Source organism: Rosa chinensis, chromosome 2 (genome assembly GCF_002994745.2).
Source record: "Rosa chinensis cultivar Old Blush chromosome 2, RchiOBHm-V2, whole genome shotgun sequence".
NCBI lineage: Eukaryota > Viridiplantae > Streptophyta > Magnoliopsida > Rosales > Rosaceae > Rosa > Rosa chinensis.
Window position 1 is genome coordinate 33,579,743 of NC_037089.1, and position 21,311 is coordinate 33,601,053.

General features: G+C 39.2%; 4 protein-coding genes across 4 annotated transcripts; 3 read left to right on the forward strand and 1 right to left on the reverse strand.

Annotated features, from left to right (window-relative positions):
* On the forward strand, nucleotides 1-1,980 carry LOC112190770 (nuclear poly(A) polymerase 1). Its single transcript, XM_024330249.2, has one exon. It carries the CDS (start codon nucleotides 31-33, stop codon nucleotides 1,978-1,980), a length of 1,950 nt encoding a protein of 649 aa, XP_024186017.1. The 5' UTR covers nucleotides 1-30.
* A 594-nt stretch (nucleotides 1,981-2,574) lies between these two features.
* LOC112188554 (putative B3 domain-containing protein At4g03170) lies at nucleotides 2,575-3,548 on the forward strand. Its single transcript, XM_024327692.2, has one exon. It carries the CDS (start codon nucleotides 2,622-2,624, stop codon nucleotides 3,429-3,431), a length of 810 nt encoding a protein of 269 aa, XP_024183460.1. The 5' UTR covers nucleotides 2,575-2,621; the 3' UTR covers nucleotides 3,432-3,548.
* A 298-nt stretch (nucleotides 3,549-3,846) lies between these two features.
* LOC112188553 (BTB/POZ domain-containing protein At2g13690) lies at nucleotides 3,847-6,752 on the reverse strand. The gene is made up of 2 exons (XM_024327691.2): nucleotides 5,896-6,752; nucleotides 3,847-4,945 (listed from the first exon to the last, which is right to left on the reverse strand). Exons 1-2 carry the CDS (start codon nucleotides 6,577-6,579, stop codon nucleotides 4,010-4,012), a joined length of 1,620 nt encoding a protein of 539 aa, XP_024183459.1. The 5' UTR covers nucleotides 6,580-6,752; the 3' UTR covers nucleotides 3,847-4,009.
* An 8,195-nt stretch (nucleotides 6,753-14,947) lies between these two features.
* On the forward strand, nucleotides 14,948-20,318 carry LOC112188643 (probable inactive DNA (cytosine-5)-methyltransferase DRM3). The gene is made up of 10 exons (XM_024327800.2): nucleotides 14,948-15,092; nucleotides 15,189-15,327; nucleotides 15,476-15,572; nucleotides 15,719-15,765; nucleotides 16,647-16,754; nucleotides 17,289-17,388; nucleotides 17,811-17,917; nucleotides 18,119-18,221; nucleotides 18,590-18,672; nucleotides 18,864-20,318. The coding sequence occupies exons 2-10, from the start codon at nucleotides 15,205-15,207 to the stop codon at nucleotides 20,193-20,195; spliced, it is 2,100 nt and encodes a 699-aa protein (XP_024183568.1). The 5' UTR covers nucleotides 14,948-15,092; nucleotides 15,189-15,204; the 3' UTR covers nucleotides 20,196-20,318.
* Nucleotides 20,319-21,311: the final 993 nt, after the last annotated feature.

Below are 21,311 nucleotides of genomic sequence, written 5' to 3' on the forward strand. Positions count from 1 at the left end.
TCATTGTCTGGACCAACGGAGTTCGATGTAATGAAAAGTAATGAACTTGAAAGGTATTTGCGCAACGATGCCGGGCTTTATGAGTGTAGGGAGGAGTCTCTGATTAGAGAGGAAGTTCTAGGAAGACTTGACGAGATTGTTAAGCAATGGGTTAAAGCAATTAGCCGAGGCAAAGGTTTCGATGAGGAATTTGTAGAAGAAGCAAATGCTAAGGTCTTCACCTTTGGGTCATACAGGCTAGGAGTTCATAGCCCTGGCGCAGATATAGATACACTCTGCGTGGGACCAGCATATGTAACTCGAGAAGAGGGTTTCTTTGGGGAGCTGTATAAGATGTTGTCTGAGATGCCAGAAGAAGTAACCGAGTTGAATCCTGTGCATGATGCTCATGTTCCAGTTCTGAAGTTCAAGTTCAATGGGGTTTCGATAGACCTTGTTTATGCAAGACTATCGCTTCCGGTTATTCCTGAAGACTTAGATTTGTCACAAGACTCAATCCTACAACATGTCAGTGCTGGTGATGAACAAACTGTTCGAAGCCTCAATGGTTGTAGAGTTACAGACCGAATTCTAAAGTTGGTCCCAAACATTCAGACTTTCCGCACAACATTAAGATGCATTAGGTTATGGGCAAAGCATCGTGGTGTTTATTCGAATGTTGCAGGGTTTCTTGGTGGTATAAACTGGGCATTGCTTGTGGCTTTCATATGCCAACTTTACCCAAATGCATTGCCTAGTCTACTAGTGTCTCGGTTCTTCAGGGTCTATACTCAGTGGCGTTGGCCAAATCCAGTATTGCTCTGCCCTATCAAAGAAGGGCTTGGACTTCAGGTTTGGGATCCAAGAAGAAATGTAAGGGATAGGTACCATTTGATGCCTATAATTACCCCAGCTTATCCTTCCATGAACTCTAGCTACAATGTGTCGCAGAGTACTTTGTGTATCATGTTAGGAGAGTTTCAGAGGGGAAATGACATTTGTAAGGCCATGGAAGCAGAAAATAAGGATTTTGATTGGGGTACCCTTTTCGAGTCATATGCTTTCTTTGACGCGTATAAGAATTACTTGCAGATAGACATATGTGCAGGAGGTGCTGATGACTTCAGGAAATGGAAAGGCTGGGTTGAATCTCGGATCCGTCAACTAACACTCAAAGTTGAGAATGAAACTGGCGGCATGTTGCAGTGTCACCCACACCCTGGTGATTTTCCAGACAAGACCCTACCTTATCATAGCTCATTCTTCATGGGACTACAGCGTACCCAACAAGTTCCGGTCAAAGGAGGTGAGCCGGTTCATTTAGGGAGATGTGTTGATGAATTTAAGTGGGCTGTGAATGCTTATACTTCAAGGAAGACTGGAATGGACATTCGTGTATCCCATGTAAAGCGCAGGGACATCCCTAATTTTGTATTTCCTGGAGGGATCCGACGTTTGCGTACATCTAAAGCAACTTGGGAGAGAAGGCAACGTTCCCCTCAACCGGAGGCTTCAGGCGACATAGCTCAATGTCAGTCTAAAACAACTGTTCTAGATGGGACAGATGGAGGTCAGAAGAGAAAAAGGCAGGAGAATGGTGATGCAGAGACCGACTCCTCATCAAGGCACCCCAAGTCTGTGAGGTGCAACCCGCCGATCAACACTGTTGTCGCCGATGCATCAATTTCTAAACAAGCAGAGAAGCTGGCACGGGAGCCACATGTTCCGGACCAAGTTTTGCCAAAAGAACTGGATGAGCTTGAAGATGATAGAGATCAAGTCAAAGACTTTGCTGGTGGGAACATGAAGGATAGTCACACAATGGGGGCAATAAAATCTAACAATGGAGCTGGTCCTTCCACTGCTTGTTCATATATTGGGGACTTGGAGGAACTTGAGTTTAATGAACTTAAGGTGCCGTACTATCAAACCCCTTCTGAACCTGTGGCGAAGCCAATCATTAGAGTGAATTTCATTACATTGGCCAGTGGAACATGTTGAGTACTCAAATCATATATGTACAGAAAAAAAAAATCTCAATTAATTTTTTCACATTTTTCTATGTATATATGTATGAACAATTATTGAAAGTTAATGAAAGGATTATTCTTATTATTTCTGGCTTTTGAGGTTGCTTATTTCCGTTGTTAACTTGAGACGAAGCTAAATGTTGAATTCGCTTTAGTTTACAAGATGTGTCTATCATGTCAAAGATGTGTCTTTGGTCAATCGATTCCATTTATTAATTGCATACTCTCTTTATACTTTGCTTAAAAAGCACCACAAATTTGTGAGTTATAAAATTCTGGAGGAAATGTTAATTGTGTGAAATAAAAAAAAATAAAAAAAGACAGTATAGGACATATTGTGCTGTAGACTTACAGTCCAACCCTAACTAGTAATTACATTATCTTTTTTGAGTAAAAGTAATTACATTATCAAAGACGCGCAGTATAGCACCTTTGCTAAACACAAGCTTTTCCTATTCCAATACAATTAAAACACTTCAGCATAACTTTACTTACAGCCCAAGAAAAGAAATGATTAAATAGGCATGAATCTAAATTGGAGCAAGAATCTTTCTTTTAAATTAATACCTATTATTTTTCTTTTCTTCCCCGTATGAGCTTTAGGTGGCAGCCATGTCTTCGAGTATGAGTTTGGGAAAGAGCTCTAGGGCACCCATGACTAGTCTTACCGATGAAAAAGATATCAAGGCCGCTTTTAGTCTTTGTTTTATGAAGCATGTGGTGCTTGATTCTGAAAAAGAGATACAGAAATTGGAGGACACGAAGCGCAAGTCTGTTGGACATATTAGGGTATACCCGAATCCCGAAACCAAACCAAGGGCACTGCAAATCGAAAAACAAGAGGAAGACAATGTCAATGTTGCACAAGGCTTGTCCAGAACGCAGCAACTACAACAAGGTCCTAAGCGGAAAGCGGTGCACACTGAAGAACAAGAAGCTATGAATGAAGCAAAACCACAGCAAGGTTTGTTCTATGGGGACTATACCCCTCCTAATCTCCCACCAGTCCCAAGCCTACACAAATTGATCGAAATTTGCAGCGAGCCTTTTGAGAAGCAATTGACATGTAGTGATGTGAGGGATGACCAGTCAAGGCTAGCTATGAGCAAAGAAGATGTGCAAAAGCATCTAATGCCATTGTTGAATGAGAGTGAAGATCTTAACGAAGGAATTGACGTGACGACTTATGATTTAGCTGGTAAGGAGTACCCCATGAAGTTCAAAACTTGGGTGTCCAAGATTCATGTCTTAACTGGAGGATGGAAAGCTTTCTGCCGTGATCATCAATTGGTTCAGACACAACATTTTGTCACAGTGTGGATGTTTCGGAATATTGCAACCGGCAATCTTTGCTTCGTAATCGAGGTGAGAAGGCTGCCGGTGTTTGAAACCATCAAGAGAAGAAGAATACGGCAGAATTGAGCCACCACCATGAACCGAAAAGGTTTAATATAGTGATCACTGACCCTTTTGTTTCAGCGTTTTGCAGCAGGTTCTTAGTGCCCATTTAATTATAAATGTGTGTTTTGGGCTGATGTAGTCTTATGTAGTCTTAAGCCCCCATCTTTTGGTTAGTGTTTGGGGAGAACATATATATATATAAATACAGTTGTGAGAATAATAGTATTTTGAAGATTTAAGAAATCTATTTGTCTCCTGGTCTCTCATGTTTTTCTTTAATTCATCGTTGTGCTTCTCACAGATGTGAGGTTCCCTATCTCATTGTTCATGAAAGTTTGACATGTATTTGGTAACTGAGTCACCATAGTTGTCCTGTCTATGATTGAACAGTATGATTGACGCCTCAGATCATTGTGGTTTTGACAGTTTCTGAACGAAAATGGAAGACAACTAAATCCGATATTATGATGCCATTCTATGCTCTAATAGCTGATAAAACAAATCTAGAGAGTTAATCTACATTATTCATTTCCAAGATGTTTCAGCATCTCCACCTACACTACTGCAATACAAGGGTGGAAACTAACGCTTTCTACCAGTCATCTGGATTCAATAGCAGAAGTTTCGGAGCCTCGTAGAAATGATCTACGCCACCATATCTGGAAGGCTTTGCTGAGGTTAGGGCAGTCGGTGCTGTGCTTTGAGAAATATCGAAACCATTCCATAAAAAGCATATACTGCTGCTTCAATGGTAGCGTAAGGAGTGTCTGACCCAGAGCTTCCTCCAAACTCTTTATGTCAAGGCCCTTCCGACATCTCTGCAGCCAACCAAAATCCAAAAGCATTGGACCAAACCATGCCTGAAGAAGCCCTGATCTCGACTCTGACCGGCATTGTAGTTTTCGGGTCCCCATTGCAACAAACAAAATTGCAGAAACTCGGCTCAGCTCATACCTGACCATAGGAGAAGTATCGCCATGCATTTTAAGAAGTTCTCCCTGCTCGGCCCATATATCCACAAAATCTTCAGCCATTTGCCGATCAAGCAGGATGTCCAGCAGCCAGTTGATATTATCAACCTGCCTTGAGACACGTTCTATCATAGGCTTACCTGTCTCCTTCACAGTTTTCTGATGAGAAATGTTGCCAGTGGCCTCCTCAAAGAGACTAACTAGTGAACACAGACATGATCGACATACACCGTAAATATCTTCCTTATTTAGGTCATGATGACCCTTCTCATACACTGAACTTCTGCACAGGAGACCCTTGACTAACAACTTCAGCTCATGCCTTGCATTTGCATCTGTACAAGTGGTGATAGATGAAACAAGCTGTCTGGATAAGTTTTGTTGAGAATCGACAGAGTCAAGCAAGTAAAGTCTGGCCAAGATGTCTCTAGTCGTTGCCTCATCAAACTTAAACCTCGTAAACAGGTTCCTAAGTTTCTCCTCTTCTTCCTCAGTCCAAGGAACAGCCTCAAGATATTTTAAACAGGACAAGACACCCTTAGTGAACATGATGCCTGCAGATACCTAGCAATAATAGAAAAGGACCCATTAACAGTGTGCACTGATATAAATAACATACCCCCATAGAAAATCTCATACAATGTAGATATTTTTAAGTGAGGGAGAACTTTAATAAAACTTCAACATATACCCAGGTTCCCCTTGGAAAAAATAAATAACACTACACTACATGAGCCGGTGGTCTAAGGTTCAACCTCATGCGTTCATGTCATAATATGTGTACCTTTTTCACATGAGCAGGAAAGATGTTTTCAAAAAGAAAGGTATGCACATACAACCAATGCTAAAAAAAAAGAAGCATGAAATGAAAACCAAGCAAAAGCAGAAAAAAGTTAAAGTTCCCGCAGAGCAGTTCATCAGTGAAGACAATCTCAAGAGATCTGCAAGCTAATGGAAACATGTCTGTGCATTATACACTGAAATTTGCCAAGTTTATTAATTACCAAAGCAATATCCCAACATTGCATCACCACAATAACTGAGAATCCACACTTGGTGGGGTAAAAACAGATTAGTACCCTTCTCAATGGTTTTCCAGACACTATGAGTCATAGAATATCTTACTTCTGTTAGTCTTTAGTCCCTTGGTCTGTGACCACATAACATAACTTTTGGTAGCTGTAATCTCAAGACAAGATAACTCAAGAAAAGAAATAACCCCCACAACCTCCTACCATCAGCACCGTCAGTCTAACCATCAATCAAGACACGCAAAGTAGAATACATAGTGCACTACATGTTTGCTCGACTACATGTTAGCATACAGGTATTTCAATTCATTAAAGGGTCGAATTCGTATCATCCAACTTCCTTGCATTCACCTTGATTCCATCTAAAAGCTCGAAACAAAGTGATAATACAGCAAACAGAATACTTCCTAAACTGAGATAACAATGAATATATACATAGAAAGAATCAAATTCAAAAAAAAAAAAAGGAAAGTGGGCACTGACCTCAAGCACATCAATAACCCTATACACCCCAATCCTGAAGAGGCGCTTGGTGATGTCATCATCCTCAAACATGAGCTCAATGGCTTCTCTAAAAACTGACAAATTCTCCACCTCAGGTACCTCAATTCGACACATTTTCGACCCCGAAGACGACGACCCATTGTTACTCTTTCTGTACTCACCGATCAATCCGGCGAAAAGCTCCGAATTGGAACTCAGAACCTCGGAGCTGAGCTCAAGAACCAAGCCCCCGCCCCTTTTCCCTCTCAAATTCAACCTCACATCGAACACATTGCACTCGGAGCTCGACACGCTCTCGGCTCTCACCTGGGCCGGGGCCCGGAAGCTCTGGGATCTCATCTGGGCGGCGGCGGGAGGCGGAGGAGGAGCTGGGGCGGGGCCCAGTTGCTGGATCGGGCTGGAATCGATTGGGGAGACGCGACCCGGGGACAAGATCCGACGGGGGTCGATCCGGCCCACCAGGCTGAGCCCGGATTTGGTGCTCTGTGGGGAGCTGGGGACGGAGTTGGAGTTGGGTTTGGAGAAAGTGTCCAACTTTTGGAGGGGTTTGGAGAGTTTAGGGTTCGAGAAGGATTCGGGGCTTGAGGGTGGGTCTGTGAATGAGCAGCACCATGATCGTCGGCGAGAGCTCATCAGCTGCTTTCGTCGGGAGATGTCGTCCATTGGGGAGCGCGCTTTAGAAACTGTGTCAGCTCACGGGCTCAGATATAGGGAGAAAGTGAGAGGTGTTGCTTGTGGGACGAAGAGAGAGAGAGAGAGAGAGAGAGTGGCATTTGTGTTTGGTGAGAAGATGCTTTGTTTAGCCTTTGGTGGTGTCACAAGACAGACACAAATTCATTTGCTTTTTCTTGGGAATGCTGCGGCGTTTTGGAGTTTTGTTCGGTATGGTGGTTGGTGTGTGTGTTTTTTTTTAACTATTAAAATACTCCATAGCTTCTTTAGTAGCTATCGGTAGCGATAATTTTGAGTCACTTTCATTAGAGAAACCACGAAACAAAGCTTGCTTGTCGGATGCTGCCTTGCCGATCTGCTTTGCAGAAGCTACCAAAGGATTATCTCATCGCTTTCTCTAATTACAAAACCAACAATAGTTTACTTATCTTGTGCTGCTGAACCATCACAGGTGATTTTCACTACATTAGGATCAGGAGGATATCCACGTAATGATTTCATGCACATTACTCAGACATGATAATTAAAGGCTTGACTTTCCAATAGGAAGAAGCCATAGTAGCAATTCGATAAGCACATTGCCCTAGCATAGGGTCTATATTTTTCCGTGGAACGATCACGGGTATGTGAGCGCACTACGACAAGATCGACAAGCCAATCTATGATACTGTAGATGCATGGAAATAAGTTTTTAGTTGGGAGTCAAAAGCACGCAGAATGTAAGTACTGCCTTCAAGACATTGCTTCTGATTCGTATGACAATGGTTCTAGCATTATTAAGAGGCATATAAATACAGTTTGTAAAAACGTATCATGGTATGATTGACTTAGAAAATTTTAAGTAAGTATTCACCAGTGATAGGAACCTTAGCAAACCTTCTCTAGTGATGAGGGTATAGACTGCACCCTAAAGCCAAGAAGCTTGCTTGCAAGGTGTAGTAGAAATGATATTTTATAGCTGAGCTGCCATTTAATTAGTCACATCAAGGACGGATTTAAGAAATTATGTAGAGTCGCATGTCCAAGGTTTATTCTAGCATTTATATGAGTGGTTGTGAAATCGTTTTGGAAGATGTATGAAGAAGAAAAGAAAAAATTAGTCAGGAGCTAGCTAGCCACTATGTGTGTTTAACAACCGAGAAGTGGATCCGTTCTAAAGATCAATTATATGGTGTTGATTACACATTTCACTGATGGTGGCTGGAAGTGCACAAAAGAATTCTAAACTTTTGTGTAATTCCTAATTATTAGGGGATAAGCATAGGAAAAATTTTAGAAACATGCTTGATAAATTGGTCTATAAAAAGAGTCTTGACTAAATATGTTGATAATACATCGGCATTAATCAAGGTGGCTATTGTTTACATTTGGAAGAAAATGACTAATTAGGAAAAAAAACCACATGTTTTAGGAGGCAAAAAGCATGGTGGCAGCAACTCTGGTTCAAGAAGCATGAGTGGTGAGATGACTGACTTGTTGGACGATTGAGAAAGGGAGCTTGACGATTTTGATAAAGTTGTTGTGTCACATGATGTAGATAGGTATTTGCTGGATCCAATTGAGAACCCTCCAAGAGGTTCAGACTTTAAAATTTTGCTCTGGTGGAAGCTTAATGGAAGAAAGTATCCAAACCTTGCAGTAGTGGTCAAGGAGGTCCTAGCAATCCAAGTTTAATAGTTGCTAGTGAATCTTGCTTCAGCAAATCCATAACTGGTTGAAGCATTGATATGTGATGCCCCGGAAATTCGTTTTTATTTTTCAAGGATTTTCCGGAATCTAATTTATGGTTATTGGACGATTTCGTGGCTCGTAGATGGAGCGGAAGTGTTTCGAACGAATTTCTATTCGGAGAGTATGACTTTAAAAGGGGGCTCAAGGTTGACTTTTTATACATTGAGATTCTCTGAAAACTTCCTTCACAAAAGTTGTAGAGCGCGTCGATACGAGTTCGTGGATATGTGGAACGCGGAAATGGGAGTTCGTATGAAGAAGTTATGGCTATCGGAAGAAGTTTCCGTTTTAGTATAAATATGGAAAATCAGAAAATATCTTCATAATTCCTCATTTCCATTTTTGGAAACCATCTTCTCTCTCTCTTCTCTCTCGGTCGACTCCTTCAGAAACGAAATCTTCCGTCTGACCCTACCCGAACCCGGCGAACTGACCCGACTTTTCCGGCTGTTTCCGGCGAGCTCTGGCCGTGAAACTTAGGCAACTGATTCTTCTCCTTCGTCTGGTCGTCTCTGTGGCATCCTCTAGCAGCGATATCCACCGTGTACGGCGCAGTTTGGTATTTTTGGACCCTACCGGAAAACGTAGCGCCGCCGACGGCACGACTTTAAGTTTCCTTCTTTGGCTTCGTGGGAGCCTTCTGGATCGATATATGGTGTTTGTTTGGAATCGATTTACGTGGAAATCGGTTCAACTCAGGTTGAGCAAAAATTCAAAACTTGTGAGGTATTTTTCGACCTTTTTTGCTTGTTTTCTGAATTTGAGCTAGCTATGAAAATTTACAAGCATGCTTAGATGAACAGCTTTGATGTTGGGAGTTTTGTGAAATATTGAGTTTTGGCCGGCGGTGGTGCGTCACCGCATGTGGTGGTGTTCTGGTGGCTTTCCGACCATGTAGGGAACTGTTTTTGGTATTATATATGTTCTACTCGTTGATACGAGTGTTTTGATATATAATATGCAAATTTTGGAGTTCGTATGGATTTGTTATGATTTTTACGGTTTCATACCGGTCGATTTATTCGATCCGTGATGATTCGAGCTTCCGATCGACTTGTGAGTTGGTCATATCTATCGTGGAAGTATTCCGGAGACTTTGGGAGGTCTCGAATGTGGTTTTTCCTCGATTGGCGCCACTTTAGGGATTTTAGTTCAAAACAGGGGTTTCGGACTTAAATCGTTTGTGAATTGTTACTAAGTTGAAACCATATGTGATTAGGTATTTGACGAAGTATCCTTGGATGGTTAAATTGTGGTTGAGCTGCTTTGTTCTATATTGAAGACGCAGCGGGAGTTTCAAGGTGAGTAATCTCACAAGGTTCATTATGAACGGAATTACCATTATTGTTTTGGCGTTAATTGTTTAACTGCAAACTATAGTTGGTATTAGTAGGCATTCCTGAGCGAATGACTATGTATATATATATATATATATATTTACGTGAAATATATATATTCTTGTGAGTGATGTGTGATGAATAATATGCATGATGATGTTCATATTATTGTTGAAGGCGACTTTTCAGGAAACAATATTGTGGAAAAAGATGTTTTCTATTGTTTGAAAAGTAGTGAATTTGATGTTACATTTTGAGTCAAGCGTGACTCATTTTAAATGTATTGGTCCTTGTACCAAGAGCCACAGATGGTGAGCAGGGATGGGGAAAGCCGAAACTAGATGTTTGTAACGTTTTTAGGTCAGGTGTGACTTACTTAACGTTTGACTTTGAGACCAGACGGGGTCTGAAATCATATGTCACAGATGGTGATAGGTCGCAGATGGTACAGATGGTGAGCAGGGATGGGGAAAGCCGAAACTAGATGTTTGTAACATTTTTAGGTCAGGTGTGACTTACTTAACGTTTGACTTATGATTTTAATATATCTTATGATTTTATGTTTTGCAGTTCCTCTTTTGCCCTTATACTCCATCCAAAAACTCATTGGGCAAACCCAAAAAACCCAAACCCAGAGTTTTTTCTCTACCTTCCAATTACTCGTCCGGCGGCCCTCCTTGGTGGCGCAAGCCTTGAGCCTTGTTAGTGCGACATGGACTTCCAGCCTCGTCGATAAGATGAAGACCTCGAGCCTTGTTGGGATTATAGGACACTTGTGCTTTGTTGACGGGATGCAGGTGTTGCCGGACAGGATCCTAGTCTAGTCTGTGCGCTAGAGGTGAAGGGAACCAGTCAAATCTCCTTCTCGTCGATGATTGGAGGCAGTACGACACGTCGTGGAGAAGTCCAATCGATGCTAGTGCAGATTCTTTTACTGGAGATGGCAGGACGTCGCGGCTCGGCTGCTGCTTCATCTTGGTGGTGTTTCGTACAGTCGTTAACGAAGGTAGGCGAGTCAGTGGCTGGTAGCTCGGGTGCGGGCAGGTAGGTGGATGTCTTTGACAGGCGGCATGACGGTGGCATTGGTTTTTTTGGCTAGAGGAAGGAGGCTGGACTTCCCTACTCATCACACACGGGCTCGATTTATTGGGCTAGGGTTTTGCCTAGGCCTTATTACTATTGTCTTTAGTTTGTCTATTTCTCAATAATTCTTTTTGTTTAGGGAACTCTATTGCCTACTGTTTTTAGGGCAACTATATGAGTTTTTATACCTTTAGGCTTGCTTGTTTACTAAGTTATTTTATAGTGTCTAGGCTTGCTTAAATAAGTGAGCATTGGTATAGTCAAATGATGGGACCTAATATATGTATCGTTGTGGTTTACCACAAACTCTTTATCTACCTATAGATTGTAGAGGGAGGATATGTAATGGTTCTTTTTGACCTGAGTATTAATATATCAACATGATATTATTTCCAAAAAAAAAAAAAAGACTCCATCCAAAAATCAATTGAATAAAACACCAAATTGCTTTCTCACCCATGGGCCCACCGCCTCTTCATCTTCAACCCCAGCTCCAATATTATACCCCGGAGAAGAAGGCATCTGAGTCTCAGAAACTGATGGTGCAAGGTGGTGTGAATCTGAATGCGGAACTTCTTAAAGCATCTTCTTGTAATTATCTTAATGGGTAGGATGCTTTCAGGAACATTCTTCACACTAATGGACTGAGGGGGTTGGATAGAGGTTTTGGGATTTCGACTTCGACATATGCACCATCCAATTCAGTTTGATGAACATCATACTATATTGCTCGAATGATGGTTTGGAGTGGAGTTGACTGTTATTGTTGCAAGACAAAATGTCTAGAACGATCAAACAAGGTAAGTCTTCTAATACAATAACTGCAAATCCCCACTAAAATATTCAATCAAATACGCGTTGGCATCATTCCTTCAAGGTTTGTTTGCGTTGTTCATGGGATCTGGACTACAAGATTGGTGAATAAGTTTGCATTGGATTTGACAGCATTGGTGTATGTGTATTATAAAAGGGAAAATATTCGAATTTCAACTTGATAGCCTTTAGAATTCTAGGTATAAAGCATCATGATGCAGTGTATCAGTTTAATAACCAATGAAAGAAACTGATCACGTCCCAATATAATTAAACAAAAACTTCATGGATTGAGATAAGTTGTTGATCATTGTCATGGACTATGAAAAAGTCAATGAAGGATGAGCAAACAGAGGCCCGATTTGAAGACAATAACAGCAGTTCAGGGAGCCAGTGTAGCCATGGAGGGTGGCATGTCATCTTTGATCACAATCCCACTCGACAAGGTCAACTCGAGGCTGCAAGTTCTGGATGGGGATGACAATGGATGTCTTGTTACAAGGATCGGGGCCAAGATAGGCTTCAATGTCGATTTTTGAAACCACCATGATCACCACCTATGAGTTTCTCAAACAGTTCTCCTCTAAGTTCTAGCAACTAGTGTGATTACTAGATCCAACCCCACACGTGTGTATCTTCAAACTTCAATTTCAATTCTGTTTTAACTAGAGCATCTCATTTTTTGAAAACAAAAATTGGTTTATGATCTTCTAGCCAACAAAAAAGCGGTTGTTTTTCACGAACCTTCAAAAATTCAAAACGCATCCTTCGTCCCCAACCTCTCTCTCTTGATGCGTCTCTCATTTGGGACCTGCTTTTCCCAACTTGAATTCTTCAAATTTGAATCAAAAACTCAGTTTTTTTTTTGTCATACCTAGATTCTAAAGACTTCTTCTTGCAGAGATTTCTAGAGATTATTGGGGATGAGGAAGGCCAAATTGGACCAATTCGGCACCGTTTTAACGAGGCAAAGATCGGTTCAGATTCTGGCGGGTATTGGACTTCTATATCTACTCTTAGTCTTAGTCACCTTAGAAATCCCCTTCGGTTGACCTAATGGAACTACATAATAGAGGCTCAGATGCCTTCATTTTGATCCTTTGATGGAGTATAAGGGCAAAAGAGGAAGTGTAAAACGTAAAATCATAAAATATATTAAATTTAGAAAGTGGGAGTGCAGATTACAATTTGAGTAATGCAAATTTCACTCCACTATTACAATCTACACCTCATGTTTCTTTCTTTAGTATTTTAAGTTGGGGGGTGAAATTTGCACACTCCCTTTTACATTCCACACACCCTCTGCATTTTTTTAATATTTCTTATCAATCCACTATATTTCTCTTCTAAAACTACCCTTCTCTCTCTCTCTCTCTCTCCCCCTCCCTCCCGGTTTCCACTTCGGCATTAACACTTTCCAAGCTAGTAAAATCAAGAAAGTCTCAAGACCCCAAGCTCCTCTGTCAACATAATCCCCATTGAAGACGAAGACTCGATTCTCTGAAGGGTACCCAACATCCTTCAGAAGAAAAAGAACGTCGTGCAACTGGCAGTGGACGTCTCCGACGACGACGACAACGGTGGAGTCAGGGCCGCAGTCGTCGATCTTGACGCAATTGGTTATTTGTGGAGAATCTTGGAGGCACAAAGAACCAAGGAATCGAAAACCCGGACGGGAAGAACCTCCGGGAATTGGATTGGTGTTAGATTTCTTGAAGACCAATCGAAGATGGACATAAGCTTCTGGACCCAGTCCAGGCTGAGCTTCTCTTCGAGGGGGCATTCGATTGGGAAGTCTAGCTCCGGCGGCGGCGACGATGATCCCAGGATCGCTGGTTCTGCAACTTTCGAGACTTGGTTTGGAGATAAAGATTGTTCTTGATGTTGGGATGTGGGTAGTGGAGGATTACAATGAGATGGGTCAGATTCAGGCGGAAGAAGAGCTGCAATTTCGATAACATAGAGGGGGGGGGAGAGAGAGAGTCTGAGATTTGGATCGGAGGGGGAGAGAGAGAGAGAAGGGTAGTTTTGGAAGAGAAATATAATGGATTGATAAGAAATATTAAAATAATGCAAAGGGTGTGTGGAATGTAAAAGGGGGTGTGCAAATTTCACCCCCCTTTAAGTTTTGTCTTTTGTAGTGTAGATTTTCAAAATGTAATATTAAGATACTAAAAAAAGAAACATAAAATGTGGATTGTAAAATGAAGAGTATAAATTTCACTCTCCTAAACAAACTAAAGAAAATGTCAATTAACAAATGCGTGAACATGTGTTAAGATGCTAGTATTAAATTAGGCTAATATGAAAATATGAATAAGTTTTAAATACACACCCCTAATTACTTAATACATACTCCATACTTAATACATCACCCATTTAATTTCTCATTCTTATATTTTACTAAATACACAATCCAAAGTACCTAAAATATCCTTAATCTCAAAAATCATGAAATATCCTACTTTGTTACTATATTAGGATTACTATTTAATATGATTAGTATTGACGTTTTGTAAATACCATATTGATTACTTATGTTTGTTATTGAGAAATCCATAAAGATTTATTATCGTTCCCTTTAAATAGATGCATATTAATAGGTTTTGTGTTATTTGAGCTCACATCCACTAAACACCATGTTAATCAAGTATAAAATTATGAGTTGAACATTCAACCAATCAGTAGTTTCTCCACATTAATGGAACTAAAAAGTTGTCATTAGAAGGATCAAACAAATTAACAATTACAAAGTTTTTTCACATGTGATGTTTTATATTAGAAAATAAATTGATTAATCATAACTCTTAGAACAAAAAAGGAAATTAACTAAAAAATGGGAGTAAAGTGATATGTTTTAAAAATATTTAATGCCATTGATTTTGAAATTCTAAATATTATGGTTTCTAATCTCATTTTTACAATTTATTTAAGAAAAAATTAAATTAGATAGTTTCTAACTTTATTTTTGTATTAAATTGGGAGGCTATATAGAAATTTTTTGTGTTTATCTAACTATTTATACATAAATACTTAAATAGAATAATATAAGGAAAATATGATAATTTTTTTTCTTCTTCTAATGCATAGATGTCTGTTTTGGTCATTTAACCTACCTACAAAATCTAATTTGAAATATAAAATAATAATGGGATGTGTATTAAGTGATTAGGGGGTGTGTATTTAAAATTTCTCAAAAAAAAAAATTACAAAGAAGCACCTCTAAATTTATTAAAATAATTTTTATTTTTAAAAGAAAATATGAAATTTATTAAAATTGATTTACTTATCATTTGATTTGATGCAGTTTAAACTCGGCACATTGGGCATGCATGTCCTGAAATTTTTTATTCTTTTAATGAGGTTGCATTTATTGCTAAACCCACGACGTCGTTTTGTTGAGACAGTTAAAAACTTAAAAGCGCAGGTCTTCTTCTTCTTCGTCCTCGCTCGCACATCAGCTGACGACTTCCGACTCCATAGCCTAGCCTGGCTCAAAAACCGAGGCGGGGCAGCTGCCCCTGGTTTCATTTCTCGAAGGTGGGTAGTGGTTATGAAGTAAGATTGTTTGTGGGTAGTTGAATTCACCTACTGCATTTGGAGCTAATTGAATTCACCATTGTTTGTGTTGTGTAGGGTCATCAACATCAATATGACCACTGACTCGAACAGGAAGAGTAGCTCCGATCATGAATACCAACATGCAATTGTGCCCAAAGAAGAGATCTTGGAGTTTGAGTTGCCTTCACCTCATGCATTCCCAACCCATTTCGGGGTATATCACTCCTTACTATCATCTATGATGATTCTTTATGATGAGATTTCAAGATTAAGACAGAGAGGTCAATTGTGTAGAGTTTTTAAATTGATTGAAAAAAAAAAAAACTATGCATGGTTGAGATTTTTTTTTTTTTTTGTTCCAGAACAATGATGCAAGTTCCTCAGGGAGCAATATGAGAGCAAATATGATTGGAATGGGATTTTCGCCGTCCCGCGTCGACAAAGTGATTGAAGAAAAGGGTATGTTATGCCCGAATTTTGTTGAGTTAGGTTGGTGGGTTGAATAGTTAGTGGCAGCATGTTTGTAAACTTTAATGCACTGCATGTTTATCTCTGCATTGTAATTACATGATCTGCTGATCTTCTTTTTTGGATTCCAAATGTAGGTGAAGAGGACGCCGAACAGTTGTTGGAGACACTTTTATCATATCAAGTATGTAATCACATATGGTTTCTATAGAGTATTGTGTTTCCACTCCCCTAAAAGAGTCATTTGTTAGTCAAATTGTGTCATTATGGATGTAGCACATCCTATCATGGATGCGCCATTCACTTGTTTCTTGATAATTTGCATACAAGAAACTTGTTCTTCTAGGTTCTGTGTAAAGTTTTTATTGCAGAGCACATCTGCTTATTCAAGTTTTCTATCTCTTCATTGAGTAAATCACCCTTCAGAATTATTTCAGCTTGTTGCTATTATCTAATAGCTGAAGCTCATAAAGCAGATTCTTTGTGTTCAACATGTCTCTTTGTAAATTTCATTATTTCATGCACAGAAAATCAGTGCCTCACATATTGGATTACATTATAAAAGGATTTTGACAAGTTAGTTTTTCAAACCTTGGTTAAATTATTCATTTAAGTATTGATTGGGTTTTCAGTATATCAGCTTTGTTTGAGATACAAGCACTATGTCTGCTTAGGCTCCAACATTTCAATTTATTTGAAGTTTGGAACTGAGCTTTTCAATGCGGTTTTCAATTATTTTGGTAAATATTGTCTACAAAATGATGGATGACACAAAGACATTATGTTTCAAGGAGTACACAAATAATTAGGGTGTACTATTAAGTTGGTTAGAAATGTGGAAAAAACTCTTAAATATGTCAAGTATGGTCAAAAGTTGTTAGGGAAGAGGAAGAATAATTAACAGTAAATTGTACAAGGCCCAGCACCCAATGTCTCTAAACATCAGTTTTTGGCACAAACTATGACTGCTGGCACAAACTGTACGGTAAATTGTACAAGGCCCAGCACCCATTGGCAGATGCTTGATATTATATGCTTATATTTTACCTGTTTCTGACTGAATAGGATACGCAGAAATCAGATTCTGGGTCATCAGATTCGCTGGATAGCTTATTTGGTGACAAAGATGCAAGCAGTGCTCTCGAGGTTTCTAGTATGATTCAACCAAAAGAGGTATTGTAATCTTGTCTTTTTGAATCTCTCCTTTATGTATCCCAGAAGACCCAATTGGTGCCTACTGGACTCCTTTGTGATTGATCATTGCAAGTCACTGGTGTCTTTGTTTCAATCTATTTGTTGTTGTCTGTTCTTGGGGTTTTTTTTTTTTGCTAGAAGTTCTTAGTTGGTTAGGATTTCTTATCCACTGTTTTGTATTTCCTCTCTTTCATTTAAAAATAAAAAATAAAAATTGGTCCCCTATAATAAAATAAAAACTTTGCAAGTCAATGGGTTATTGACTATCTGGGTGACTTGAAGATGCTGTCAGTAGTGCTGGGACTGAAATTGGATTATGAGGTTCAGGTAAAGAGTGCTGTTGAAGGCTAAAACGTAGCAATATTCAAGAACATGATAAAACCATGTTTTGAAAAAGATCTTTCTTCTCAATTGCTCATGACGCAGACCAAGGACCAGCTGTTTGTTATATAGTTATACTTCTAATGAGGTTTTGTTTGCACGTTATTAATCTTAATCTTTAACTTTTGGCAGGAACCTGATTTATCTGATGGACTTGATGATGGAAAAAAGGCGTCCTTACTTATGATGAATTTTTCTAGAGATGAAGTTGAGTTTGCAATGAATAGGCTTGGTAGGTTGAAATTTCTGGATATTCATTTCACAGCAAGAGGCTTTGCTGGTTGTCAGATTTGTGTTTGTCAAACCTCTAATAATGTGGATATTCTATGAGAAGGATCATTAGTACTTGTATATTGATATTCCACTTTGGTTTTAACTCTTTTGCGAATGTGAGTGGTAAACATTTATTTTCCAAATCTATCATACAACTGAGACAAATTCTGCACGCATGTACGTGATATGATTAAAATCAGATTCGTGCTTGTCAAACCTATTTAATAATGTGGATATTCTTTGAAAAAGGGTCATTAGTACTTGTATCTTGATACTCCACCTTGGCTTTAACTCTTTTGGTGATCTTCTCTACTTTAATCTCCTCTAATAGTATGTTTAATGTTTCAATATAGGCTGATTGCCCATTTTGTTGCCTATCAGGTGAAGATGCTCCAATCAATGACTTGGTGGATTTTATCATTGCTTCTCAGATATCTGTGAAACTTGAGAATGATGTAGATTCAACCCCGGTTGATGAAGAAAAGGAGGTCTATAAATGTCTTTGCATTAAATAGTGATAATATCCTTTTCTTGTGGTTTACTTCTGAACAGTTTTACGGTTAGTCAGTGTGCAATTCCAAAGAAGAGATGATTGAAAAGAAGAAAAATTTACTTTTCATTTTTCGACCACACTGTGTGCTGCATAATTTGTATTGAATTGTACAATGATCGAACCTTTTGATTCCCAGGATACAAGTGATGAAAAATTATATGGAATCATGGAGAAGTCAGTTCGTTTGCTTGAAATGGGGTTCTCTGAGAACCAAGTTTCTTTTGCAATTGAACAGTTTGGTAAGTCTTTGGTATCATTTGCTCTACTGGACCTGAAGAAAAGAACATAGAATGTAACACTTTATTTCAATATCTCATAAGCCGGTTTGGAGGGGCGTTTTAATTTTTTTTTTTTTTTTTTTTTTAAAGCTTATGGTGACCTTTGTTTTAATATAAGCATTCAATTCTGTTGACATTACAATTTACAATTTCATTTCATTTGCACAAATCAATTTGCCTTAAATTGTCAACAGTTACATTTAGTCCACTGGGATGGGAAGTCAACTGTCATTCATAACCTTACTACAATTTGATTTGCCTTACTTTTATTTTGATGGCACAGTTCCAGTAGTTCATTGTTGACTCTTAACAATTATTTTCTGTTTCAGGCTCTGGAGCTCCACTTACAGATCTTGCAGAATCAATCGTTACAGGTCAAATTTATGATAATTGCTATGACAAAAAAATTAAGGTAATGATAGTCTTATAATCAATTAGTAAGATTGGTCTTCCAATATATTACCAGTTTGTGACTGTTCTTGTTAAAGTCTCTATATTCTATCTCCAGCATATTTTAGGCTATGTCAATTACATGCTTGATAATGTCTGGTCTTCACATTCATTATAGAGATTGGTTTACTAATATTTAATACAATACATTAGGTAGCATCCCATTCAAATCATTCACGCAATGTGTCCAGTTTTTTCGGAACGGCATCATATGGTTCAGTAAAAGTTGAAAATGAGGAATTTTATCCAGATACAGCTTCTCGATCAAGGGATCGTGACTTGGCAGATAATTATTTAGGGAAGCGGCCTAAGCAAGAGATCATTGATGATTCAAATTCTGTTCCTCAGTTTAGGGTGTCCAGGCCTATAGATTTCGGGGAAAATCGTAAAGGGAAAAGGCCAAAACGAGAGTATATTGATGATTCAAGCTCTTCTGCATGGATGGAAGAAAAAGTAGACCCTGAGATTTGCAAAGTTGGGAATCCAAAACTTCAGAGTGTGAACCAAATGGCCGCTAAACCCCCATATTTCTTCTATGGAAATGTTCTGAATCTACCATATGATTCCTGGTCCAAAGTTTCTCAATTCCTGTACGGCCATCAACCTGAATATGTCAATAATCAGTTCTTCTCAGCCTTGAGTAGAAGGGAAGGGTATGTACACAATCTCCCAACTGAGAACAGGTTTCGTATTCTTGAAGAGCCACCAATGACCATTCAGGATGCAATACCATATGCAAAGAATTTGTGGCCTCCGTGGGATACAAGGAAGCAATTGACCTGCATCAGTTCTGAAACCAGTGGCATATCTCAGCTGTGTGACAGGCTTGGAAGAATGGTTTCTGATTGTCGTGGAATGCTCTCACCTGAGAAACAGAGGGAAATCCTTCATCATTGCAACTCATTAAATCTTGTATGGGTTGGCCGAAACAAGTTGGGTCCTTTACAGCCTGAATACTTGGAACAAATCTTAGGCTATCCGCTGAATCACACTAAAGTTGGTGAGAGTGGTGTAATTGAAAGACTTACTTCCCTCAAGTATTGCTTCCAGACAGACACATTGGCTTATCATCTTTCTGTTTTAAAGGCTTTGTACCCAGAAGGATTAACAATGTTCTCAATTTTTAGTGGAATAGGCGGAGCAGAGATAGCTTTACACAAGCTTGGCATTCCTTTGAAAGGTGTTGTATCTGTAGAGACTTGTGTAACAAAGAGAAGGATTCTTCGGAGGTGGTGGGAAACTACTGGCCAAATTGGGCAGTTGGAGCAAATTGATGACATTCAGAAACTAACAAGCAGCAAGCTTGAAAGTCTGATGAAAAGGTTTGGTGGTTTTGATTTCCTTATTTGTCAGAATCCATGTAGTTCTTCAGTTTCTAAAATTCCTGCGCAAAGTGGCAGTGATCCAGGCTTTGACTTCTCATTGTTTTATGAGTTTGTTCGTGTCTATCAACGTGTAAGAAATATGATGGATAGAAAGAGCTGAAATATTTTCCCATACCTTGTAATGCTTCTGTAGAACATCATTTGTTTTTTTAGGAATAATTATTCTTTCTTGAAGTTGGATTTTGGCCCTTGAGAAATGTCATGCCATCGTATTTTAGATAAATGTAGCGCGCACACAAACAGAAAAAGTGATTAGTGATGTCCTGTTGATGATGATGTGATTCCAATCTTGCATAAAGGTTGCTTCTCCCCTCAAAGGTTTATTATCTTGAAGAAGAGGCATAGAGTTTTCTAATATACTTGGAATTCTTTACAGCATTTGCAACCACTCTTTCCTTGAACGCAATGCTCTGTTGCAGTTCTTGTGCTTGTAAGTTGTGGCTCTATATTTCCACATCTCTCTTTCGTGTGTATCCCTTTTAAAAAATGTTCAGGGAATTCAGGACTGCTCTTCAAACTCTTCTCCTGAATGTAATGAAATGAATCTAGAAATAGAAATTTCTGTGATCCGTTAACTTTCAAACATCGGTACCAAATCAGTAAATGCTCAACATTGTGAAAATAGCAGATCTATTTGCCCGAGTGTTTATGGCTCAGGTCTAAAGAGTTTGGCTAAAGTTCTTGTGCGAGACAAAATCATATGCCTATGAAGAAGACTTCATAATTGCATTGACATTTCATGCTTGTAGGAACGAGTAGGCTAGCTGATTGGGTTGGGGCTACAACTGGAAGACTGGGAAATTATCTAGTTCACTTGTGTTAGATGCCTATGGCATGGTATCTGCTTGGTAATGGTCATGAGCAAAACATTCGTCAGTTATCTTCATAGTATACAAGGTTTTCCGGTAAGGTATGGATACCGGATACGAATCTAACTGCAAACCACACGTATCAAATGACCACAAGGAACAATTTTCAAATTAACACAAGTCAGGAAACACAAGTTTCTACCTGCTCATACTATAGCAAGGAAAGCTCTTTCTTTTGTAGGGGCTAGATTTTGGAAGGAAGCAGGGCTGCCTTGGTTGGAGATCTTTCGTAGACTTTGATGTAAGGGGGGTGGTACTCCTTTTTACTTGCTCTGAAGAAGCAGAGTTTTTAACGACACCACCTAATCCCCTAAGGATGTGATCAACCAAGTTCCATTAACGAAATT

Bases quoted from the DNA above. Each gene is read 5' to 3' on its own strand.
- LOC112188643 (XM_024327800.2), top strand. From the start codon at position 15,205: ATGACCACTGACTCGAACAGGAAGAGTAGCTCCGATCATGAATACCAA. The intron at 15,573-15,718 runs GTATGTTATGCC...TTCCAAATGTAG, and splicing joins CAAAGTGATTGAAGAAAAGG to GTGAAGAGGACGCCGAACAG. The intron at 16,755-17,288 runs GTATTGTAATCT...AACTTTTGGCAG, and splicing joins GTATGATTCAACCAAAAGAG to GAACCTGATTTATCTGATGG.
- LOC112188554 (XM_024327692.2), top strand. From the start codon at position 2,622: ATGTCTTCGAGTATGAGTTTGGGAAAGAGCTCTAGGGCACCCATGACT.
- LOC112190770 (XM_024330249.2), top strand. From the start codon at position 31: ATGAAAAGTAATGAACTTGAAAGGTATTTGCGCAACGATGCCGGGCTT.
- LOC112188553 (XM_024327691.2), bottom strand. From the start codon at position 6,579: ATGGACGACATCTCCCGACGAAAGCAGCTGATGAGCTCTCGCCGACGA. The intron at 4,946-5,895 runs GTCAGTGCCCAC...TATTATTGCTAG, and splicing joins GGGTTATTGATGTGCTTGAG to GTATCTGCAGGCATCATGTT.